This window comes from Nannospalax galili, unplaced genomic scaffold (assembly GCF_000622305.1).
Source record: "Nannospalax galili isolate Female #2095 unplaced genomic scaffold, S.galili_v1.0 scaffold77, whole genome shotgun sequence".
In the NCBI taxonomy this organism is placed as follows: Eukaryota; Metazoa; Chordata; class Mammalia; order Rodentia; family Spalacidae; genus Nannospalax; species Nannospalax galili.
The window spans coordinates 2,010,690-2,036,507 of NW_008341457.1; the positions used below are offsets into that span (position 1 = coordinate 2,010,690).

Genomic DNA, 25,818 nt, shown 5'->3' on the forward strand with positions numbered 1-25,818 from the left:
TGGTCAGCACTAGACCTATGAACATAAGAGATACACTAACCGGTAATTATATATATATATATATATATATATATGGAGGGAGAGAGAGAGAGAGAGAGAGAGAAACTCTCCAAGGAATAAGTGCCCTGGGCCTTTAAAGTCTGTAATATTTTCTTTCCTTCCTTCATCTTGTTTAAAGAACAAGCTCTGCAGACTCTGCCTCAGTTTCCTCATTCATAAAAGGGGGCTAAAGCCTGTTGTCATGATAAAGTCTCCCCAGGTGGGTCAGGAACTATGTAACAGCCATGAAAACCAAGCAGGGGGGATTGTGGTCAGAACCCAAAAGAACTTCCATGGTTGCTGCATCTATTCTGTGAGTGTGATTATGTGTCCTCAGCCAACCAGGGAGACCCAGCTCTGCCCTTCCTGTGCTCATGGCTGGGTAGGAGGAATCAGGACATTCATAATGAGCAATGTGTGGGTTAATTTCACATTGGATGAGGTCTGGGAAGGAATTAGGACAGGATGAGAGGGGTTAGCAAGCCAGAGTGGAGAGAAGAAGATTGGAGAGGTAGAGGGCAGTGGGCCCCAGGGCAGAGGGCATGGCCATGCCAAGGCCCTGGGGCAGAGGGCATAGCTGTGCAAAGGTCCTGGGGCAGGACAGAGTCTGGCATGTTAGAGGAGCAGCAAGGAGGCTGATGTGGCTGGAGCAGAGGATGGGAGAGGCAGAGAGGAGGAGGGTCGAGGGAACCACGGGGAGGACTTGGGCTTTAAGACCAGAAGCCCTAAGGAACTATGGAAGACGTTAGACAGGTGGCCTCCTCCTCATTCACCTTTTGGCTCCCTGCAGCCTCTTGGTTGCCAGTCTGTACCACCCTCCACCTCCTGTGCACACAGCATTCAGGGTCCAGGGGGTGCTCTGTCTCCCCAGCCCTCAGCCTGTGCCCGCCAGGCCGCCGCCCACTCTGCCCACATCTGAGGTTCCGAGGAGCCGGACAGTCTGCTGCAAACCACGGAATGTTTCCCTGGAGCGCCCGGCGGGATGTTGGCAGGAGGAGGGAAGGGCGGGAGCCCCAACTTGGGAGACAGAGCAGGGCCAGTGCAGCAGGGGCAGCACCATGGACCGAGGCAGCCCTGGAACTGGTGACACCCTCAGACACCGTCATTGGGTGCTGTGATCTCCTGTGTTTTGCATTGGGAGAAACAAATGGATCAGTGACCGCTTGTTAGTGTGCAGAGAGCAGAGAGGGGAGAGACTCCAAACCAGGACTTCTGACACCTGGGGCTTGACATCAGCAGGCCGGGATGGGCAGATGGGTGATGGATGATGGGTGGGTGGATTGATGGATGGATGGGTGAGGGTGAGTGAGTGGATGCATAGATGGATGGATGGATGAATGGGTGGGTAGATGGAGGAATGGATAAATGGGCGGGTGGATGGATGGGTGAGTGGATGAGTGGGTGGTTGGGTGGATGGGTGGATGGGTGGATGGGTGGGTAGCATAAATGTTTGTCTATCTGTGTGGATGGATTGGTCAATGAATGTGGAGATTAATTCATAGTTTGGCAATGACGTGGTGGAGTCAGGGAATGCTAGATTCATTTATGGATTTCAGGATCATGTATCAGTGTACGGGTTTTTGGTATGTTGATAACTAGGTGTCTCGTGGCACCTGAGTTAGAAATTCTCTCCCTGAAGTCTCATGCTCCATATCACAGCCCAGTGTCAGCAAAAGGACTCAGTGGGCAAAGGTGCTTGACGCAAAGCCTGAAACCCTGAGTTTGATTTCTGACAGGCATACGGTATTAAGAGAAGCCATCTCCCTCAAGTTGTTCTTTGACCATCAGATAAACAAATAAATGTAGTAGTAGTAGTAATAGTAAAAATAATAATAATAAGCCCCCCAGTCCCTCCATTCTGCCCCACAGTGGAGTTTCTAAGGTCCACAGTCGTTCCTGATTTCTTCTCCTTGCCTGGCCTTTTTACTGTTGCTTCTGGCACTGGGATGGGGGACAATACCCCCCACAGAGCCTGGCTGGGGACCCACCGCAGACAAATCGGTGGAAAATTAAATAGCGACTGTGTGCTGAGCAGCGGCCGCCCCAGCCTTGCTCCTAATGATCCGTTTGTGGGGATTGTTACCAGCTGGAGGTGGCTGGGGTGGAGTCTGCGCCATGCCATCCCATCTTCGGGAACAGGAGATGCTCCCTACAATCAGTGCATATGGGCTGGAGGAGGCAGATGATGCCACTGGGCCAACCGCATTGGGGTGTGGGGAAGGGTCAGGCAGGGGACCCTATGTTCTCTGCACAGACCCATTTGGCCTGTGGCTCTGCCCCAGGACCTTTGCACTTGCAGTCTCTGAAGCCCAGGGTGCTGTCTATCCTCTATGCTATGACTCTTGGAGCATCTTCCCATATCTAACAGCCACATGTACTTCCACTCTACCTGGAGGGGTCTATGTAAGGTTTTATTTTGTTAGCTTGTTTTTGTTTAATCTTTCAAACAGGGTCTCCTTGTAGCCTCAGTTGGCCTGGAACTTATTATGTAGACCAGGTTGGCCTTGAACTCACAGAGATCCACCTACCTCTGCCTCCCCAGTGCTGGGATCAAAGGTGTGTGCCACCATGCCCGGCTTATGTAAGGGTTTTACAACTCAAATTTCCTTTACCCACCCCAGCAGCCATGTGTCTCTGAGTGAGTTACTTTCCCACTCTGTGTCTCAGTTCCATCTCTGGGAATCATGTTAACAATGTTTTCTGTATAAGGCTGGGAGGAGGATGAACTGGGCTGTTGGAAGGACCACCTTGATTTCAGGGACGCTTGCTGTGTTATGCTCTGGGAGAGAAATTTCAGGTTGTTGAGAAAGTTGTATTTATAGGATACTTGTTTCCAATTAAGAGGAATTTGGATCTGAGGCTGTACCTCAGTTGATGGATAGAGTGCTTATAGCCTGGTTGGAAGTGTGCTTATAGGTCAGTGGGTAGAGTGCTTGAGCTTGTGGCTCAGTGGGTTAGGGTGCTTATAGCTAAGTGAATGGGGTGCTTGTGGCTCAGCTGGTGGAATCCTTACAGCTCAGTTGTTTAAGTGCTCTCCTAGCATACATGAGTCCTGGCTCCATCCCCAGCACCCCATAAACCAAGCACAATGACAGAAAGTGGAGCCAGAAGGATCAGGAGTTCAGGATCATCCTTGGGTACATAGTGAATTTGAGGCCAGCCTGAGCTACATGAGGCCCCCTGTCTCCCAGGGAACCCTGAGTTATGTCTAGAGTCACGTGAGACTATCACTGGGGACTTCTTGGCATGGAGTGGGTGGGGGCTGTGGATGCCACTCAGCACCCAGGTGGACCCAGGACACCTCAACCCAGCTAAACAGATCAAAGCAAAGACTGTGCCGACAAAAATCGCTCCCCGGGAGTATCTGACGCAGCCAGTTTGGTGATTTAAAACCCAGACAAAAGAGAAGGCAGGAAGGGATGTTTCAATGTTGTTTGTTTGTGTTGCTGGGAACCTGTCCCAGGACCTTTCCGCATGGTGGAAAGCGTCCCCGGCTGGCTGAAGCCTCAATTCAAGGCGGGCATCTGTGGGATGGGCCCGGCAGGTGCGAAGCCTTTGGTTTCTCTCTTCAATGCAAAACATCCTTCAAATCTGCAGCACGGGCTGCCACGCCTATGTGGCCGCTAGAGAGCAGCCCAGGACCACGACTCCCGCCGTCGCCCCGAGGCTGAGCTGGAACCTTGTTCTTAATTTTTTGTTCCAAAAATCTGCTTTTAAAGGTAAAGTGCTTCAGGCCAACGGTAAACGCGTCAGTTTTTGCGAGGGCTTGAAACAGTGTCTGCTCTCGGTGTCACGTTTGCACATTTGAAAAGTCATCAACAGTTTTTGTGTGTGTAAAATTTTTCTTTTTTTAATTTTTAAATTTAAATTCATTATATGTGTGTGAGTGTTTGTCTGCATGTATGTTAGTGCACCACCTGTTTTTGATATCCGCAGAGGTCAGAGGAGCACGTTGGACCCCCTGGAACTGGAGTTAAGGAAGTTTGTTAGCTGCCATGTGAGTGCTGGGAATCGAACCTGGGTCCTCTGCAAGGGCAGCCAGTGAGTGGTCTTAGCCACTGAGCCATCACTCCAGTACCTAACTTTTTCTTTTTGCAGTTCTAAAATGGATCCAAGGTCTCCTTCCAGCTAGACAGATGCTCTACCCTTGAACCAAGCCCCAGGCCCTCTCAGGGGATTCTAGGCTGTCACTCTACCCCGAGCCACGCCCCCAGCCCCTCACTGGGGATTCTAGGCTGTCACTCTACCCCTGAGCCACGCCCCCAGCCCCTCACTGGGGGATTCTAGGCTGTCACTCTACCCTGAGCCACGCCCCCAGCCCCTCACTGGGGAATCTGGTCTGAGCAGCCTGGTATCAGCTGTCTGGTTTGGGGCTGGCAGTGGTGGTTAGCGTTGAGCACCACCTCCTTGGAGATGGAAGTCCCGTACACAGCTGGAAACACAGATAAGGGAAGGCCTGGGGCTCCACACTCGATCCACAGCACATGGATCTGGGTGAAGAGCCCAGGCTTTGTGCCTCGGTTTTTCCCATTCATGTAGTGAAGATGGTCTGTTGTGACAATAGGTGTTATTTTTTAGGTGCTCTCCTGGGCCTAGTAGACCTCTGGTGATCCTCCCCTGGTTACTTTGTATCACCATGAACCCCCAGGCTCACTTGCACCCACGTGTCCCCATGGCTGGGTGTGGATGGGTGTGCACACCTGTTGGACTTAACCATTGAACAGTTACTATTTGGCCTTTTGAATCAACTCCCTCATTTGGATGGGCCTGATATATGGTCGACACTAAACAAGTGCACACCAAGCACATAGTTGGTCCCAACTAATAGCTCACTTGGTATACAGTTGGTACTAAATAATCACACATTTCAAAAAGCTTTAACCAGGGCTCTAAACATGTGTTCCCTTTTGGGAGGAAACCGCAGCTCAGATTGACAGGCGTGGGATCAGGGCCCTGACACAGTGAACCTGCTGGGTACCCTGCTGGAGTAGAAAGGGACCAGCCAGAACACAGGAGGGCTGGGACCGGCCCACCCCTACAGCCTGTTAACAAGGTGATTAGAGAGGGACAGACAGGGGCAAGGCCTGGAGAATTGAACAGAGGGAGGGTGGCTGTATGTAATCTCTATGTACTGTTGTCCTCCATGCATTGGGTTTCCTTGGCAACCACTGGAGGTGACAGTGCCCTGGGTCCTCCTCCATCTGTCTGTCTGTCCCTCCCTCCATCCTCCATGGAGGACACTCTTTCAGGTGGCTGAGTCCAGCTGGGCAGGTGCCCAGTAGGAAGGCTGGAGATGAGGGGCAGGGCACTCTGGGGACTGTGCCACCCACACGTCGACGCTTATGGCACATCGATGCTTGGGCCCTGCTGCATGGCCAGCCCAGGACCTGGAATCAATTGGAGACCTCATTTTGTCTTAACACAAATGGTTTTGCAAAGTGCGGTGGTGAGAAATGAGTTTGGGGCCTGGTGTACCATCGGTGCTAAATGATTGCATGTGTGGCACACAGTAGGTGCTGAATAACTGCACTTCTCAGATATTGACACCCCCCCACCCCCCGCACAAAGCCAGGTGTGGTAGTGCATGCCTTTAGTCCCAGCACTCAGGAGGCAGAAGCAGGTGGATCTCTGTGAGTTCAAGGCCAGCCTGGACTACATAGCGAGTTCAAGGACAGCTGCAACAACAGGGAGAGCGTCTCAAAACATGCACACACACACACACACACACACACACTTTTCCATTGCTCAGCTGGGCATGTTGAGGCCAGTGTCCTAAAGCCTGTCAGGTGCAGGATTGGGTGTCGAGACTCCAGTAGGGTGTGTCCCCCCACTTCCCTGCCCATCCCGATGGAGGGGGTCCCCAGAGGTAAACCTTGAATGTCCCACACTGCAAATCTCCATGGGGATGGGGGGGCTGCAGTTTCCGGGCCTCTTCCACCCTCTGTGCAACCCACATCGCTACCGGAAACCTGCATGCCAACGTTTGCCTCCCAGGGCAGCCAACTGACTTCCTGTCATTACCACTTGCCCAGGGGGCAGTGCCTGACCCACCTTCCTCCCAGCCATGCCCCTCCAGCCTGGGTTTCCTCCCTCAGGCCCAGGTGCTGTGTGACCCTCGGGTGCTGTCTAGTCATCTCTGGTCTGGACTGACCAAAGAGCTCAAAAAGCAAATGACAGCCAGGACCCTTTGTATGCCCATTCCTATTAATTGATGGGGACACTGAGGCACACAGAGTAGCCTTCAAGTGACAGATCTGCACTGGCAGGGGGTGGGTATTAGGCATGAAGGCCCTCTGGAAAATGGGGAGCATGCGGACACCATGCTTTTCAGCACCCTTCCTGGCCTCCTTCAGCCTCAGTTTCCCCTCTCTGCAGTGTGACATGCCAGGAAGATGTGCTTGGAGCTGGGGTGGCGGGCTCCTCGGGGCTGAGGCAGGTGAGCACGGGCCGGCGTGTGCAGGCAGCTCCCAGGTTCCAGGTGGCTCCGGTGCCCACGCCCGGTTGTCCATGCCAGGCCCGGCGGGCAGACAGGCCGGGAAGAGGATGTGCTTGGCTACAGCTCTGCTGTTTCCTTAGCTGAAGAGAGCCGTGTGCAGAGATGGAGAGAAAAGAGGGTAAGGCCCCTCCCTACTGCACTCACCCGCAGAGCCAGAGGTCCTGCTGGTTGTCAGACTCCAGTCTCTCTTGCTGTTCTGCTTCCTTCTTCCCTGGCAGTTTGGAAGGTTCCAGACAGAAGGTCTCTCAAGCGAGGTGAAGGAGGCTCTGAGATGATGTCACCTTGCTGGAAAGTTGAGGGCACCCGCCTACACGGGTGGGACTGGGGTCTGCCAGCCTGTGGGTCCCAGGGGCCAGCCAGAGGCTGTGTGCCCGACTCCCAGGGTGCTGGAGCACACCAACCCCTGCGTGGGCCTCAGTTTCCCTCTCCATAAAAAGTGCTACTCGCCCAGGACGGTGTATTAGTTGAGCACCTCCTGTGTACTGTCTTCAACCACAGGACAGGTTTGTGGACTTGGGGCCCGGAGGAGGGACCCTGAATTCTCCTTTAGCGCAGGAGAGAAGGAAGGATCAGAGACGACTAGGGCATTGCCCGAGGTCACACAGCAAATCCAAGCGCAGGCGAGGCTGGGCACACCACACCCGGGAAGGGCTGGGGACTTGGCACCCTGGGCCATGCCAGGTTTCAAGAACTGGCAAGAGAAGCCGGAGACATGCCATGGCTGCAAAAAAATAAAAAACAAAAACCAGAAGGAGGTGAGTCAGACTTGTCTGAGTTGCTGTCACCACCCGGCCCCGCAGGGCGCCCACAGGACGAGAGCAAAGGCCCAGCGGCCTGCCAGTGCCAGGACTAAAGATGGGATCTGCGGTGTCAGGGGCAGCTTCCGGAACCGGCCAATCAAAGACCGGAAGAGAGAGGCTGTCCAATCAGAGGCCAGGTGCGTTGGCCCTCAGCCAATAGCGTGTGGGGAAGACCAGAGCCCCGCCTCCAGCTGAAGCCCGACGGGGCGGGGCGGGGCGGGGCGGTTCCCAGTCGCGTGCGTTGAGTGTAGCATTGCGGGGCTGCGGGTTCCGGATCCAGGGGTGGGATCCGGAGAGTTGACTCAGCCAGGCCGGAGCAGCCAGGGGGCGCCAGTGTGCACCAGCAGCTCCTCGCGCACAGCCTGGGGCCCAGGGTCAGAGCCTGAGTCCTCCAGGCAGCCTCCAGGGCTTGCCGGCCCCTCCCTCCCCTCCTCCCTCTCAGACCCTCCCCCCCACCTGTTCTGCTCCAGACACAGGACCACCTCCCTGTTCCTCCAACACCCTGGGCTCCATCCTACCCCTGGACCTTTGCACGGCCCCGTCCTCTGCCCCGGGGCATTTGCATGGCCGGCAGTGTCCTCTGCCTGGGCCCCACCCGGTGGCTTCCACCCCTTGTGTCAACAAAACCCCAGATCAGAGATTTTATTGCATATGAGACACCCTGAACTCTGGGTGGTCAAAGGGTCCCAGAAGCCTCTGGGACCTACCTGGAGGGAAACTGAGGAATAGCACCCATTTGTGGAAAAGAGACCCCCTCCAACCCAGCCCTGTTGACACAGGGGCGCACCCTCAGAGGATGGAAGGTCACAACTGGGACAGCCCACACCCTCTGGAGGTTGTACAGCCAGAGGCTAAAAATAAAAAATAGTGATGTTTGTGCAATTTTTTATCGAAACACTGATAATTTGTGCTTTGTGGCTTAACAAAAAATTACCTTGGCTTGGGGACGTATATCAGAGCAGTGTCCTAGCATGTGTGAGGCCTCACCCCCATCACCGCCGAAAGAAATGCACTTTATTTACATTTATCTGGTTTTTGGTTTGTTTGGTTTTTTTGTTTGTTTGTTTTGGTTTTTGGTCTTTTTGAGACAGGGTCTCATGTGGCCCAGGCCTCAAGCTCCCAGTGTAGCTGAGGATGACCCTGAGCTCCTAATCTTCCTTCCTCCACCTCCCAAGTGTGGGGCTGAGAGGCTTGGACCCAGCCTGGCCTCTCCCACTGGCCAGCGGCCACCAGAATGTGAACCTAGGAAGCTTGGCCCACGCACCCGGAAACAGTTAATTTGTCCTCAATTTCAGCATCTGTAAAATGGGTCTGATGCCACCTGTCTGGGCTCTGGGGAATCCCTCTGGCGTGGACCTGCTTCTTCTGCCAGTTGAAGGGCTGGTCTCCTGTTAGCTCAGCTTCGCCAAGTCCAAATCTCAGGCTCATGGCTTCTTTGCTGTGTGACTTCGGATCACCTACTCATCCTCTCCGTCCTTCCGTTTCCTCATCTATAAAAGAGGGCCAAACTAAAACTCACTCTGTAGCCCAGGCTGGCTCTGAACTCAAGCTAATCCCCCTGCCTCAGCCTCCCATGTGCCAGGCAGGCATCACCTCGGCCCAGCTGGGACAGATGTGTAACTGGCACACACTGTTGCTCTGGCTTACAAAGATGAAAATGTCCACTCTCTTGTTCTTTACAATAAAGAAAAAAAGAGTTTAGTGACCCCTGAGTTAATGTACGACAGGGATTTGAAGGAAGCAGGGCGCTGATTCATTCTCTCTCTCCTCTCTCTCTCTCTCAGCTTTTTTGTAGTTTGTTGACAGGCTCTCCGAGCTATGTAGCCCAAACTACCCTGGGCCTCGCCATTTTTCTGCCTCAGTTTCTCCAGGTTGAGGCACCTGCTTGCTTTCTGTTAGATGCCCATCACCCCCCTGTCACCCAGGACACTGAGTCCCTACTGGTCTGATGTTGCAATTTCCGAAACCCGTCTGGCCATTTTCTGCAAACTTAAACATCCCCTGAGTGCCTGGGAATGGCAAGGTGCCCAAGAAAAAGAAAATGTAAGACTTTAGTGACCTGCCTGCAAGCAATCTTATGATGTATCCCGCCTACGGGCAAACATTTGAGGCCTCAGTTACCCATCTGAAAAACAGAGGATTGTGGGAAAAGCATCCCAAGGGTTAGATGAGTTTATATTTGAAAATGTCACAGGTGTGGTGGAGCACGCATTTAATCCCAGCAGAGGCAGGCAGCTCTTTGTGAGTTCAAGGCCAGCCTGGTCTACATAGTGAGTTCCAGGCCAGTTGGGGCTACAGGGAGACCCTGTCTCAGAAAAGAAAAAGTGTCTAGTCAGGCACGGTGTATCAGGAGTCCAGGGTCATCCTGGGCTGCATAGGGATGTTGGAGGCCACTCTGGGCTACATGAGACCCTGTCAAAATAAGCAAACAAAGTAAAACATGGCATAAAATAATTGAGTGATTTCTACATTGACTGAATGAACTAAAATGATCCTCAGCTACATAAGACTATGTAGGAAGCTAGCCTGGGTTATTTGAGACCCTGTTAAAATACATAAAATAGTAATATAATATATAATATAATATGCTTTTGACATTGACTTAGCCAAAATGTACCCCCGGCCACACAGGTGCCCTTCAGCCTCAGACCTCCACACCCTTTTGTGGACGGGGAAACTGAGGCCCAGGGCACTTCGGACTCTGTACAAAATCTGCAGGCTCAGCAGGTGTCGGGCATAGCCCTGGCTCCCGGCATGGTTTGAGGTTGGTCCAGGGTGTCCGGCCTCCGTCCCTCGCTCTGTTGTTCTGTCATGTCCCAATGTGTCACCCGTTACCTAGGGGTGCAGAGTCAGCGCTGCTACCCCAAGTGGTCACACAGTCCATGCTGTGTCACCCCGTGCTCATGTCTATGCCCACACTGCTTATGTTTTTGGGCTCCCCCTGCCCAGCGATCCCTGCCTGCTGGGTACCTACATGACTGTTGCTCCAGCTGCTGCCCTGTCCCAAGATGGCTTCATTTCAAATTTTTTTTTAAATATTATTTTATTTTATTATTTTCATATTATGTGCATGAGTGTATTGCCTGCATATAGGTAGGCGCACCCATGTCATGCAATGCCCTTAGAGGTCAGAAGAGGGCGTCGAATCCCCTGGAACTGGAGTTATGGACAGTTGTTAGACACCATGTGGGTGCTGGGAACGGAACTCAACTCCTCTGCAAGAGCAGCCAGTGCTCTTAACTGCTGAGCATCTCTCCAGCCCCCCCCCGACTTAAAATATTTTATTTATTATTTTTAAGATGAGTTCTTTTTTTTTTTTTTTTTTGGTCTTTTTGAGCCAGGGTCCCCCTGTAGCCCCAGTTGTCCTGGAACATACTATGTAGAGCAGGCTGGTCTTGAACTCAAAAGATCCACCTGCCTCTGCCTCCGGTGCTGGGACTAAAGGTGTGCGCCACCATGCCCTGTAGATTGGATCATTTTTTAGGTGAGAAACGTTTGTTTGAGACAGAAACTTACGGCTGGCCAAGAAGTCCTTCTGTAGCCCAGGTTGACCCTGAATTCCTGACCCTCCTGTATCCACTTCCTGAATGCTGGGATGACAGGTGTACACCACCACCCCTGGTTTATGTGGTGCTGGGGATGGGCCCTGGGCCTCCTGCTATGAGAGGCTCTACCCACTGAGCTTTTGGCAGTCTACCTGAGTCACCCCCACCCCAGCTCTCTTTTTGCTTATTTTGGCACACAATCTAACCAGGCCAGGCTGGTTCTCTCCTAAAGAAAAATGCCATTCCCTTAAGTTATTGAAACTGTAATAGTGAGTGGTTTGGGGTGTGGCTCAGGGAACTGTGACAGCCTAGTGTACCCCCAGTGAGGGGTGGGGGTGGGTCTCAGCCCCCCCCACTGTGCACCTGTGGAAAGGCTTGTCTGATGACAGACTCACTAGCCCAGGGTTTTTAACATTTTAAACAATTCTCCGGCTTGGTGGCACATGCGGGACATCCCAGCACTGTAGAAGCTGAGTCAGGAGGAGTGCCATGATTTTGAGGCCAGCCTGGGCTACAGAGTGAGCCTCTGTCTCAAACGACCAAACAAACAAACAAAACCTCCTGGTTTGCCCAGTGCACTAAACATGGGGCAGTCTTACAGCTTGTTTATTTTTCTGTCTCTTAAAGCCAAATTTAAAAAAATACTAGGTTTGTTTATCTATCGTGTGGCAGGGGGCAGCATGCGGAGGGCAGAGGGCAACTTGCAGTTGATTCTCTCCTAGCGTCAGATGGTTTTCTGGGAATTCTAAATCTACTCAGATACCAGAAGATGCTCAGATTTGTCCCACCACCGCAACTTTCCCAGATGGTTGACCTTGGGCAGGTGTGGAAACCTCTCTGGTGGATTCTTTCATCCGTAGAATGGGTTTGGGTTGACTGCCCACTAGACTGTGTGGAACAAGGGTGTTGTTGAGGTGGGAGACCACGATGGAGTGCTCAGCAGTCACAGACTTGGCTGACTCAGGGTACTCCATGTTCACCCTGTACACCCCCACCTGTGCCTAGCAGCTGTCCACCGCCCTGACCGAGTAACCAGACCCCAGCAAGGCTGAAGCCTCATTCACCTACATGACCCGGGGTGCTCGGTGGGCCACCCTGAACTTAGCCCTGGGTTCTGGAAGGTCTAGGCACCTTCCATGTTCTCCAAAGCCTGAGTGCAGGCCCACCAGCACCCCAAGGCTGTCATCCTCCCAGGGAGAGCCGTCTTAAAGTGAGCCAACCCACTGAAATCTTCACAGTGGGAAGCTAGGGATTCCTAGAGGCCTCAGAGCCTACAGAGCAGGGAGGAGGAGGAGGGTGAGTCTCCCTCAGGCCCCCTAAATGCAGGGAGGGGGCAGCTGTGTTGAGGCTCAGTTCTCCATACCAAACCCCGACACCCCCTGCCAAGCCTGGAGTCCCCAAGGGACCACCCCTCCCCGCAAGAGAGCACCAGGGTCCCAGGTCTGGCTTTATCTAGAGCCTCTGTCTGCTCACACTGCACCTTGGGATCCCCTGGCAGGGGTGAGTGGAGATGACAGACAGAGTCTTTCTAAGTCTGTACAGTCGGTTACAACTTGAGGACATCCCCCCAACCCCCCACCCCCGCTGTCTGGGGAGCACCTACCCCCCTATGCACCCTCCCCTCTCAAGAACTGTCTGTGGCTCACACACTGCAGGAGCCCGGTGCACCGTGTCATGTCCCCGCGTGGTTTGCATGCGTGTCCGTGACTGTCCGTGGGTGCCTGTGCGCGCGCACCCCTCAGGAGGATCTGCACCCTGCACCGGGATGGAGTCGCGGTAGCCGGCGCAGCGGCAGCCTCAGCCTGCAGGCACGGAACTGCCTGAGCTCCCGGCCTGGGGGTGGGGGGGGGTGGAGGAGGGCGGGACGAGGGGAGGGTCCTGCGGGCTGGGGGGGCGGGCACGGCGCACCCCCTCCCCGGCACGCTCGCTCCCTCCTCTGGCCCCCCCTCGCCAGGGACCAAGCTTGCTCCAGCGCCGGCCTCGCCTCCTGGCTGCAGAGCGCCATGGTACGTCGCCGCCCCCCACTTTCATTTTCGCCTTGGGGGGGACTTTTTTTAGGGGTTCTATGGGATGGGATACGGGAGAAAGTTGCAATTTCTGGGAAGAGGGAAGGGAAGGAAATGGGGATCCCCCTCCTCTTCCAGCAGGAGCAGCGATCGCTCCCCCCCTCCCTAGCTTGGAGGCGGAGCTGGAGTTGGGGCGCTCAGCTTGGGTGGGGACCCCAAGTGAGGGGAGGTCCCCTCTCTCTCCAGAGCCAGCTGAGCTGCCAGGGAGGGCGGGACTCCCCAGGAGCGGACCCCCGCCCAGCACTTGCCCTTCCGTGTCTCCCCCTTGCGAGTCAGATTTACAGAGTAATTTGTGGTGTGCGACCCTCCCAACGGTGCGGTGCGGGTCCGGCCGGGGGTGTTGTGGAGGAGGAAGGGACGCCCGGGGGTGTCCTCTGGTTGCACCCGGCCCGGAGGCCCCAGCACAGCGAGCTGCATAGCGGAAAATGGCCGCTGCGGAGGGCGGAGAGCCGGGCGCCTTGAACTTGAAGCCGGCGGGGGCGTGGGGGGGAGGGGGAGGAGGTGCGCAAGGTCGGCCCCGCCCACCGCGGGCTGGCTGCTGCACCCCAGCAACCCCAAGGGACCCCCACATCTCCATCCTGAGCGTATCAGATCCCTCCCTTTTCCAAAGCCACACACTGGCTGTTTGCAGCCCTGGGGACGGCACTGGAATTGGTGGAATTGCTCCAAGTCGCGTCTGCTTCTTGTCCTCCTGGGGGATCCCCACGCGGCCCTCCTCACCGTGTCTGTGGGTGTCTGGGAACCCACGTGTGTGTCGCTGTTGGTTGTCACAGTCTGGTCTGAGTGACACGGGATAAAAGTACCACATGTCCCCATAGGGAGGTGTTGGGGGAGAAACTGGGGCTCCGGGTGCCGGGGTGACACCCGCCTGGCCCTGCCTGCGCCCTTTTCCCGCCTATAACCTGGGCCGCAAATGACTGATCCCTCCAGGTAAAGGGTTCCAGCCCGTCACTTCCTGCTCCCCAGCCCCAGGGCTCTGCATCCTTGGGCTGAGATGGTCCAGGCTGGGATTGGGGGAGCTAGGGCAGGTGGTAGGGGTCCCCTAGGAACCTTTGTCCCCTCCTCTATGTTGGGGATACCCAAGTGGACCCGGATAGCCCTGTCTTCCTACCATAGATGGAGCCATACAGGACCAGTGTGAAGTTTTCTGTTCTAAAGAGGGGAATCCCTGGGTGCCCCACACCCACCCCTGTGTGATTTAATATTTTTATATATAATTTTCTAAGTACAGATCCCAAGGCCAAGCCTCTGTCTGCTTTCTTCACCCCCCCCCTTAGCCTCCAGTCTCATTAGAACACATTAGTTCAACAAGCACACATGAAGTAGAGTCACAGATGCCGCTCAGGGTGACTGCTGGTCTGCGTGGCCCTGGTTCATCCCAAACACCACGGAAACTCACTTCTTTGTGATTAGCATGCTGCAATAGTAACATGTTCACAACTTTATAAAGGATACATGTGTGTTTTTGTTTTTGTTTTGTTTTTTTGTCATTTTTGAGACGGGATGTAGACCAGGCTGGCCTTAAATTCACAGAGATCTGTCTGCCTCTGCCTCCCAAGCGCTGGGATTTAAGGTGTGCGCCACCACGCCCTGTTTACAAGTGTATTCTTTTAAACGTCAGCCAGCTCTGGGGAGGTAGAGGCAGGAGGATCAGGATCTCAGGGTCACCCTCACCTATGTAGTGCATTTGAAGCCAACCTGGGTTACATGAGACCCTGCCCCACCCCCCAAAAAGTAAAACCTGGCAAATGAAGATTGAGTTTTCTTGGGGGGTCTGAACAGTGGGTTTCACACAGAGCTGACTGTCCCAGGGGAGATGTTTGATTGTCACAGCTGGTGTGCAGTAGGGTAAAGATGTTGTGACTCCCAGAAAAGCATGAGACACCCATCGCAACTGGCCACAGTGCTTGGGTTGTGATAAATATTTCCAGCTGTTGCTCCTGCCTGAGTAGCCCTTGGAGACAGCTCTAGTGGGTAGATTTTGTGGGGGGTTTCTTTTGCCTGTCTGTATAATATTCCATTCTCTCCCTTACTGGGGTCATTGAATGGGTCCTGAACAGGCATGACGGTGTTTTGCAATTGTTAATGCTCATTGTGACCATCAAGTCCCCTCCCCTTTATGCACTTGTGTCAGGGATAATTAGAGGCACCCACGGTGGGAAGAACAAATTATTATTCTTTCATGTTATTTGGGGTCTCATTGTAGCCTCAGCTGACCTGGAACTCGCTACGTAGCCCAGGTTGGACTTGATCTCACAGAGATTCACCTGCCTCTGCCTCCTGAGTGCTGGGATTTTAAAGGCAAATGACAGGTCCACTATCCTTGTTTGGTGCTGTGGCTGGGAAGACCCCTGAAGCCCATGAGCCAGGCTGGGGATTCAGGAGTCAGGGGGACATGGGAGTTGGGCAGGGCCTCTTTAAGTATGTGGGCTCAAGGACTCTTGTTACCCCAGTACTCCAGAGGTGGAGGCAAGAGGGTCAGGAGTTCAAGAGTGGCCTGGGCATTGTGAGACCCTCTCTCTAATTAAGTGAATTAGTAAAGTTGGTTAGATAGGTGCCTTGGATCCAGGTCATAAGACTGGCCCATGGGAGGCTGATGTAGGAGGATTACCTAGAATTTGAGGACAGCCTGGGCTACATTGCCTCAAAAAAAATAAAAAAATAAAAAACAAAAACAAAAAAACAAGAAGGGACTGGAGAGCTGACTCAACAGTTAAGAGCACTGGCTGCTCTTGCAGAGGACCCGGGTTCCATTCCCAGTGACTAACAATCATCTGTAACACCAGTTCCAGGGGATCCGATGCCCTCTTCTGACTTCCATGGGCACCGCATGCACACAGGTGCACTTACATATATGCAGGCAGAACACTCATACACTTAAAATTAAAACAATAAAAATTTAAAAGACTGGGGCTTAGTCAGCAGAGTTCACTTAGCATGCACAAATCCCTGAGTTCATCCCCAGCAACCCCAAAAGGTGTGGTGATGCACACCTGTCATCCCAGAACTAGGGAAGTAGAGGCAGGAGGATCAGGAATTCAGGGTCATCCTTGGCTTCATTGTGAGTTCAAGGCCAGCCTGGACTACATGAGACCCTGACTCAAAAAAATAAAAATTAAGGGCCGGGTGTGGTGGCGCACGCCTTTAATCCCAGCACTTGGGAGGCCAAGGCAGGTGGATCTCAGTGAGTTCAAGGCCAGCCTGGTCTACACAGTGAGTTCCAGGCCAGCTGGGGCTACAGGGAGACCCTGTCTCAAAAAGACCAAAAAATAAATAAATAAAATAAAATAAATAAAAATTAAAGAGTCTGAAGGGAGAGGTCTGTGCCTCGGTTCCCCCATATGTCACATGAGTTGACTTTTGGGGCTGGAAGTAAAGCTGGGTACCCAGCCAAAGTTCAGACCCGGGTGCTGGGGCACCCATGACTTGAGTCACCCCATTTTTCCTCCTTTTAATAAGCTAGAAGTGCTGTGTAGCCTAGGCTATGGGTGTGGGTTGAACCAGGCAGTGCCACTGTCCCGCAGGGCACCTGGTCACTGGCTCGCCGCTCATACATCTTTAAGGGGAAAGGCGGGCTCCCGCCCTCGGCTCTGCACACGGCTCTCTATTCCTCCCTGGTCTTCCCCCTCCTCCTGGCACGGTCCTCCAACTTCCCAGCCAGCTTGGGGGCAAAGATAGGGGGTGATGAGGGGGGGTCCCCAAGCATCTCCATCCTGTGTCCTCCGGAGCTGCACTTGGGTGCTGGAAGCCAATTCTTGCACCCCAGTTGTTCGGTCCGTGGGTCCTTTCTCCCTAAAGAGAGATGGAAAGATTTTCGGGGGGGGGTGTCTGAGACTCAGGGTGTCAGGATTATTTGGGGGGATTGGTGTGGGGTTTTTCTGTTTGTTTGTTTGTTTTTGTGTGGCTTGAATTCTTTGAAAGTCGGATGGCGGGGTGGCGGTGGGGAGGGAGCCGGGGGCGGGTGCGGGAGGCGGGAGGACAGGGAGGGAGGAGCGGGAGGAGGGGGGGAGCTGGGAAAATGACTCAGTAAGTTCCAAGCCCTGGCCAGGCTCTGCCGGCCTCTGCGCCTCCTTTGCCAGCGCCCCGGGATGTATTCGTCCCCGCTCTGCGTGACCCAGGTATGCACCCCACTCCCACCCTGCGCCCGGGCCCCGCACCGGAGGCTCTACCTGGAACCGCATTTTTGCAAACTGGAACCTCCGCTCCGCTGCAGGGGTGGGAAAAAAAGGCGCGCAGTGTCCTCCCCACCCTCTTCCAGGCAGGGGTGTCCCTTGCATGGTCTTAGGGTACAGGCCAGGTTTTCAGATAGGAGATCCTGGTTTCCTGGATTCCCCAGTCTATCCACGCTGAACCCCGGATTCTAGACCCCCACTTTGAGCTGAATCGTCTAACTGTTCTCTGGACTCTGCCCTCCTACCCCTCCTGGCTGAATATTGGGGTGATGGGGCAGTATGGGCATCCTCCTCACACTCCCTCACTCCTCACACACAATCCCACACTCCAGGAAGATTGGGGTTAGCTAAGAGGGGGTCCTCCAGCAAGTCCCTCTACCCCCACCCCTACTGCATCTGGGGATGATATGGGGGGTCCCCAGCTATTCAGGAAGGGGGCCCCCTTGGTCAGGATTGCGTGGGTCCCTGGCTTTCCCCACGTGGTGGCCGTGTCCCCCCATAACACCCCGATTGGGGCCCACGTGTGCGCGGAGGGGGAGGGGCACGGAATTGGCGCGCGGCGGGGGAGGGGTGGCCTTGCGGCCCTCCGTGGGGTTCCCCCCTTGCCTTTCTCCAGCTCCCCCCACCAACTCCAACCTCGTGCTTTCTCCGCATTGATTTTTGAATTATTGAGCTGGTGCTGGGCGGCTGGTGTGGGAGGCGTCAGAGGCAGGGGACTGCCTGGCACTGTGGGGTCCAGCGCGGCCCTGGCAGGAGTTATGGGGACCTGTCCGCCTCCAGGGCCTGAATCTTCTTTCCTACCCCTACAACCCCCTGTTGCTTTTGGCCTTCCAGTCCCTGACCTCAGTTTCCCCTGAGAGCGGGCGCCACTAAGGAATCCAAACTGTGAAGTGCTCGGCTTGGGGTTTGTGTGTAGCAGCTGGACATCTTACTGAGAACTCCAGGAGGTCCTCCTTAGGGGAGGCCCAGCCAGGGGTATCACCAACAGGATCCCCCATCCCCCATCCTGGCTGATCCTCTTCCAGCTTGGCTGGGGAGTGGAGTTCAGTGGGAACCCCAGAAATATGGGGGTGCAGAGGGTCATGTCCTACCCAGGGTTTTCAGGGTGACATTCCTGAATCCCAAGATATGGTTGAGATGGACATACTGTGTGGCCTTGAGCAGACTAAGTCTCTGTGCTGAGTGGCTGGCAGTCGGGGTTGAACCCCCAGGACCCAACTTGGGGAGTCTGGGCTCCTACCAGGTCACTGCTAGCACCTGGCAGTGCACTGGTTACAAACCAGGGGTGCAGGAAACAGAGAGACTGAGACAGACAAGGGGGTACCAGGCTAATATGGAGTTAGACACCCCCCCGTGATTACCCCCCTCCTGCCCTAGGGGAGCCTGGGGGCCCCTAGGGCCCCTTGAACCCCAAGTGTGGTCACCAGTGCTACACAGGCCCAGTCTAGCATCTCAGCTGACTGGTACCCCAGTCTGCTTTAGTCTCAGCTGCCCCTCAGTCAAGCTCCCTCTCTACCTTGACCTCTGTCTCTGTCTCTGTCTCTCTCTCACCCCTGTCCCTCTCCTTCCACAGCTAATTTTACAGACTTCAAGCTAAAACAGCTCCTTTTCTCCCAGTGGACCTGGATTCCGCAGGGTTGGCTGCCACTGCCCATATCAGGTCCCATCCTTGTCCCCAGCTCCTGGGTGATCCTCCGTGGCTCTGGGGTGACTCTGGCCCCTTTTCACTTTGACTTTTGTGGCCCGGACTTCCATCACCGCTGCGGGCAGCAGGGCATCCAGCCAGCTCCAGTTATTCCGGGTTTGGGGCCAAATCCCACTTGGCTGAGGCTGAGGGTTCCCTGGGCCTCAGCCACCACCCTCCTCCATTCATTCCTCCCTTTCTGGCTCTGTTTTTCTTTTCTCTGACATCTTTGCAGTGAGGAAATTGAGGCAGGAACGGGGCACCTGACATATTTGACTTGATTTCAGTAGGATTAGGAGTGAGGATCAGAGAGGGTGAGTGCTGGCTCCAGGGCAGCACAGCACCAGCATTGCCACTGCCTCTTTCTCTGCCTGCCATGGGACGGGTGGGGCCCCTACTGTGGCCCTGACTGGACCCCACATTCTCAAGGCCCTGTCCCCTGTCCAGTGTGGCCTGCCTGCGGCCTGCTGCTCCTCCGCCACCCCCTCCTCTCTCTGCGGAGAAGGTGCCTGTCGGCCTGGGCCGGCGCCCTGTAAATCACACTGGATTCTGGCGAGTCAGCGTTCCGCAGCCGCGTCTCCCTCTCGCCCTCCCTGCCTGCAGAGCACCGCCCTCCCTGCCTTGCACCAAACACCACCAACCTCCTGGCCCCCTCCCTATCCCCGCCTGTGCGCCCCCTGTGTGGCCTGTCTCCATGCCACAGACCTCCACAGCCACAGGCGCAGACCCCAGAGCTCCCCAAAACATGCCCCCCAAACCCACAGCTAGCTCACCCCTCAGAATCCAGTGTCCTCCCCAGCAGTTTGGTCCAGACATGGGATATTTCTGAAATGTTGGGTGCAGGATGTGGCACTCAGCAGGAGCTCAATAAATGCCCTGGGATGCATGATGTGGCACACATTAGGTCAGCAAATGCCCTGGGATGCTGGTCAAGGCACACAGTAGGAGCTCAGCAAATGTCCCTGGATGTAGGGCGCAGCACACAGCAGGAGCTCAAGCAATGTTGCCAATATGGTCATGGCATACAGTAGGAGCTCCAGATATTTAATTTGTTGTGTGTCGGTCGACTGTTTATAGAATGAGACTTGGGTCTTCCCAAGGGGTGATAGGGACCCCACAATACCTGGCCTCTGGCCCCCAAAGAACTCATATGTGCATGTGTGCATGGCGTGTACGTGTGTGTACCTCTGTGTGTGTGTGTATGTGTGTGTGTGTGCGCGTGCGCGCACTCGCGCATGTGTAGACCAAGGTCAGCATGCAGCGTCCTCCTGCGGCCCTCCACCTTGTTTTTTGAGGCAAGGTTTCTGAACTTGGAGCTAGCTGCCTGATTCTGCTGGTCTGTCTGGCCAGTGAGCCCCAGGGACCCCAGTTCTGCCTGCGCAGCAGTGGGGTCACAGGCATGCAACACCAAGCCTGGCTCTTTATGAAGGTGTGAGGGACTCGAACTCAGGCCTCAAGTGTGCGTAGTGAAAACTTTACTGACTGTCTCCCCAGCCCCTGATGGTGACTTGGTCCAGACCTGCTAGGTGCCAGGTGTTTTCTAGATCAGGGTGGTGAGTGGGGCGTTGAGGAAGAGCAGAAATAAAATACAAACCAGCAGGCCTGGCAGAGCACACCTGTGATCTCAGCACCCAGGAAAGCTGCATCAGGAGGATGAGAGCAGCCCTCACTGAGTGAGACTCGGTCAAAAAAAATATACTCTGTGTGACCTAGGATTGCCTGATGGGGAAAAGCTGAGTGGAGTTCAGAGGGGTGCAGGGGGACCCCCACCTTCCTCTGCCCCAGGACCTTTGCACGACTGTGTCCTCTGTCCCACGACCTTTGTGCAGGTCGTGTCCTCTATCCCACAGCCTTTACACTGTTGAGTCCTCTGTCCCATTGGGACCTTTGCCCAGCTGTGTCCTTTGTCCTGTGGCTTTTGCACAGCCATGTCCTCTGCCCCTCTAGGAATTTGGGGGTCAACAACATAGAATCCCAGAATTTCCAAATTACCAAGGAGAACTGTGGGCTTGAGGGTATAGGATCACCAAAGTGTGGAGGCAGGCATTCTGGGCACCACACAGAGGAACCCAGCATGCACTGGGGCCTGGCCAGGTGTTGACCCAGTCCCAGGGGTCCAGCTGGGAGTTGTTGGAAGTTCCGCCCTCATCCCTTCACACCCCTGGGTACCAGTCCCCTATCTCTGTGAGGCCTGGGGGCGGCGTGTGCTCCAGTCTTGAGAGTGGGGGGACGACTGCAAGCAGGGGTCATGGGAGAAGGGGCATCAACGGGTGTGTAGGAGTTCAGGACTCAGTTCCATGGCAGGAAACAGCCATGGAACCTGACTGTCTTGGGTCACCAGGACATGGACGCCCCACCTCACCAGAGGCCCTTCCCTTGGAGAGGGGTGGGGCTTAGAGATAAGAGAAACTCCTTTCCCTCTGAGCTAGATGGGTTCCCCCACCGTCCCTGAGCCTCAGTGGGTCAGCTTGCGGAGAGGGGGGGGTAGGGCAGCAGAAAACAGCCCCTGAAGTCCAGTCTGGGCTGCAGCTGTTCCGGTGACTCACGCCTCCGCCTCGGAGGACACTGGCCTGGGGGAGCGGGGTGGCCCGGCCTGCCCTGCCCTCCCTCGGCTTGTCCGGCTATTTTCAGAGCTTTGGTAATAGATGACATTTGATGCCCCCGCTCTGGGGTTCAGAGAGTTGGAATCCAGAGCTGGGCAGGTGCTGGCTGGGGGTGGGGCTCTGTGTGCCAGGGTCTGGTAGAAGGTGAGCCTGGGGTCCAAAGGGGACCCCAGACTCAGAAGAGACAGGTTATTTTAAGAAAAAGGTCAAGGAGACGGTGGAGGCCAAGACCTGTCGCCCTCTCCTTGAGACCCTGTGGGGACCTTGGGCAGAGTCTTGGTGGCTCTCTGAGCCTCAATTTCTCTATCACAGGCAGGAAACAGATGTCTGGGGGGAACCAGGGTTTCTCTGCCAGCCAAAATATGAGAAGCCATAGAAACACCCTAACAAAAAAATAGTAATGGATACTAATTACAGCAATTTCAAGAGCATGAACCCCATTCTCTGAGTGCCAGGGCTCTGGGTATCTGACCCAGCCACTGACAGTCCCCTGTCTACTTTTGTCAATAAAGTTTTATTATAAGTCAGCCGTATTCATCGCTTTGTCCATCTGAGACAAGGGCTAAGTTAGCACCAATGTGCACAGTGGGCAGTTTTGCTATGAACCAGGCCTCCATCCTGTGACAGTTCCCCATTCTGGGAACCTCAGTTCCTCCCTCTGATCAATCGGTCTCTGAAGTCCCTGAGTTGCTCCCTCATAACCTAGGGATCCCAAGGGACCCCTCCCCCCAGAGCTTCATCTCCCTATCTGCACAGTGGGTCTGTCTGGATCCTTGTGTGGACCTCAGTTTCCCCATCTATTCAGTGGGTCCATCTCCTGTATTCCCAGGCCTCATTTTCCTTGTCTGTGAAATGGGTCCATCCGGATCCTGGGTCCCCAGGCCTCAGTTTCCCCGTCTGTACGGTGGGTCCATCGGGACCCCTTCCGGGCCTCAGTTTCCCCCTCTCCCCGCAGGATGAGTTCCACCCGTTCATCGAGGCGCTGCTGCCACACGTGCGCGCCTTTGCCTACACCTGGTTCAACCTGCAGGCGCGGAAGCGCAAGTACTTCAAGAAGCACGAGAAGCGGATGTCGAAGGACGAGGAGCGCGCGGTGAAGGACGAGCTGCTGGGCGAGAAGGCCGAGGTCAAGCAGAAGTGGGCGTCGCGGCTGCTGGCCAAGCTGCGCAAGGACATCCGGCCCGAGTGCCGCGAGGACTTCGTGCTGGCTGTGACCGGCAAGAAGGCCCCGGGCTGCGTGCTGTCCAACCCCGACCAGAAGGGCAAGATGCGGCGCATCGACTGCCTGCGCCAGGCCGACAAGGTGTGGCGGCTGGACCTGGTTATGGTCATCCTGTTCAAGGGCATCCCGCTGGAGAGCACGGACGGCGAGCGGCTGGTCAAGGCGGCGGCTTGCGCGCACCCGGTGCTGTGCGTGCAGCCGCACCACATCGGGGTGGCCGTCAAGGAACTGGACCTGTACCTGGCCTACTTCGTGCGCGAGCGCGGTGAGTGAGGGGACCTGGGGGGGCGGCGCCAACGCCCAGTGCGCACACAGCGGGGCCTGCACCGTCCACGCCGACCGATCGGGAGGGACAGCCGTGGTCTCCTCTCCTCTCCGCCTTTGTATTTACGAAAGGGAAGTCGTTCTGCCCTTAAAAGCTTTTAAAACTATTTTTTGTATTTTTTATGTGCATGAGTGTATTGCCTGCATATTAAGGGCCCCGTGTCGTGCAATGGTGCGGTACTGCTGACAGAAGAAGGCACCGGACCCCTGGAACTGGAGTTACAGACGGTTGTTAGCCGCCATGTGGGTGCTGGGAACCGAGCCTGGATCCTCTGCAAGAGCAGCCAGTGCTCTTAAACCGTTGAGCCGGCCTTCCAGTCCCTGCTCTGAAAAGTTTGCTGTCATAAACACGTGACCAAAACCAGCCTGGGGAGGGAAGGGTTTATGGCATCTTAGGGCCCACCAGGGAGGAAGTCAGGGCGGGAATGCAAGGCCGGAGCAGAAGCAGACACTGGAGGGACCCCCCTCACTGGCTTGCTCAGTCCAGGCCCAGTGGCGAAGGAGCCAGAGCTGAGAAATGGGTGGGGCCCGTTAAGGGGCGAGGCTTGTGTGGGCAGGGCCTTAACTTCGTCCCCCTCTATTATGGCCCCTTGAGCAGGCGCTCAATGAGGGGCGTGGCCAGGGACAAGGGGCGTCTGCGTGTGGGCGGGGAGTGGGCGGGGCCATCTATTGGCTCCACCTCCCCAGCTGGCTTCTCCCTCTTGCCAGGTGGGTAACACTGGGTAAAAGCAGAAGGCTTAAAATGCTTGTTGATTGACTCTCAGATCACTGTGTGGTGGCACCGTTCACACTGTGAGTGGGAAGACGGAGTGTGGAGCTCTGACAGGAGACCCCAGTGTGGCCTCAGAGGCCCCCACTCCAGCTTGTGCCGGCTGGTTCCAGAAACAGATGTATCAGATTAGCAAGGTGTGTTGGTGTGAGCCTGTCACCAGCTACCAGGACCTGAGGCAGGAGCATCAAGACTAGGCAGCTTAGGGAGAGCCCGTCAGAAGGTAAAAAGGACGGGGGCGTGGCTCAGGGTAGAGTGACAGCCTAGAGTCCCCAGTGAGGGGCTGGGGGCGTGGCTCAGGGTAGAGTGACAACCTAGAATCCCCAGTGAGGGGCTGGGTGGCTCAGCTATGAGCTCTGTCCTCCCGTGCACAAAGCCCTGACCCTCATCCCTTTGGTTCCCTGGGTCACCCACATCAGTCAGATTTAGGCAGCCCTGACCTTGAATCTAGCTGAGTTTGACCTTGGCCTCCACCCTGGTCCCAAAAAGCTGTGGACTCAGGCTCAGAGGCTTTTCCTGGCACCTTAACTATCAGTGGGTCCTTTGGCAGGCAGGGGCGAGGGGTGGCCTTGGGGCTCTGGGCTCTTTGGTATTCAGGACCCCTCTCTCACGCTCAGCCTCTCTCTGTCATTTGCTCCGCTCCCGCCTCCTTGGAGTTCAACTGATAAAATTTTCAAAGCGATTTTCTGCCTTAGTCAGCAGGACTTCCCTGTGTCTACCCTCCCCCACCTCCTCCTCCTCCGCCCAGCGGCTGGCCAGGCCTCCAGGCCTCGAGGAGACACCTTCCCAGAGGTCACTCTGGTCAGCCACCTGCATCCCTGGAGTCCCAAGCCAGCCAGTCCCAAATCCTATGGCTCAGTAGCCAGCTGGCTGTGTGACGGGGGCAGGTAGCTCGCCCACTCTGTACATCTTTTCCTTGTATTATCATGGGATGCTCACAATGGGTCACCCGAAAATCGCTGGGAATCCAGGAGTCAACCATAAAACACTCAACCAACAACCCCAATGCGATGCGATGCGGGGGTGGGGGGGCTCAGGTTTGAGGCGAGGCTGGTTCACTGTCTTTCTCCTAGACTTTGCCTATGCTGTTTCCTCTGCCCAGAACACCCTTCCTATACGGAGGACTCCTGAGTATACTTCAGAGCCCTATCTCACATCCACTTTACTTCTGCCAGAGGGATTTGCTTTGCTATGTAGCCCAGGCTGTCCTGGGACTCATGACCTGCCCGCCTTGGCCTCTTGGAGTGTTAGGATCCCAGACCTAGCACCCAGGGAGACGGAAGCCCATTTGACAGAGGAAGAAACAGGCCAGAGGAGGATTCTGATACTCCTAGGGTCTCACAGCCAAAGGAAGACATGGAGTCAGGTCTGAGATAGACTGGGCTTTGGCCGCTCATCCCCTTCCCCCTCCCCCCCACACCCTTGGCGGTGGAAGCAGACAAAACTTAGTTCTGGTATTGGTGGTAGCCTGGCCACCTCTGCCCTGAGACCCCACTTCTCATCTGGGGCCCCCAGAACCAACTTACCCCTGGGGACCCAACACAGCTCCAGTTCATGAGTGTACCCCAGATGCCCCTTTCCTTGGGCCTGACCAAGCTCTGCTTCTTTTTTATTATTTCATTTTATTTTTTTGTGTGTGAGTGCATTGCCTGCATGAATGTAAGAGCACCCATGTCATGCAATGCCCACGGAGGCCAGAAGAGGGCGTCAGATTCCCTGGATGTGGAGCTACAAAGGGTTGTGAGCTGCCCATGGGTGCTGGGAACTGAACCCAGGTCCTCTGCAGTTGTGCTCTGAACCCCGAGCACTGCTCCAGCCCTGCTCTGCTTCTTTTTGAGCTCTGTGTCTGTCAGTTTGATAAAAATGGGGCACTGCCCTCTTCCTCTTGCTCAGGGACCCCGCAGGGCTGCAGGGAGCTGGCTCAGCCAGAGTGCTACATCCATCTTTGATCAGCAGCTGTGACCTTAACATCGGGTGGGTAGAGCTTAGGCTGAACTCTTGAGGAGAGTATGGGATCGATGTTGGGGGTCAGATATGATACCTTAGGAATAATGAGGACCACAGGGGGAGAGGATGAGTTGCTGAACTACTTAAATTA

The 25,818-nt window shown here is 55.2% G+C and overlaps 1 protein-coding gene across 3 annotated transcripts in view; it reads left to right on the forward strand.

Moving 5' to 3' along the window:
- The first annotated feature begins 12,773 nt into the window (after nucleotides 1-12,773).
- Nucleotides 12,774-25,818, forward strand: part of Nfic (nuclear factor I C) — a 39,779-nt gene continuing 26,734 nt past the window's right edge. For 2 of the 3 annotated variants that reach the window (XM_008837024.3, XM_008837026.3), the window contains exons 1-2: nucleotides 16,933-17,064; nucleotides 22,361-22,892. In XM_008837024.3, coding sequence (XP_008835246.1) covers nucleotides 17,035-17,064; nucleotides 22,361-22,892 — 562 coding nt within the window. In that variant the 5' untranslated portion in view covers nucleotides 16,933-17,034. Of the gene's footprint in view, nucleotides 12,887-16,932; nucleotides 17,065-22,360; nucleotides 22,893-25,818 lie in introns of those variants that run through there. The other variant, XM_008837025.3, reaches the window with a different exon arrangement.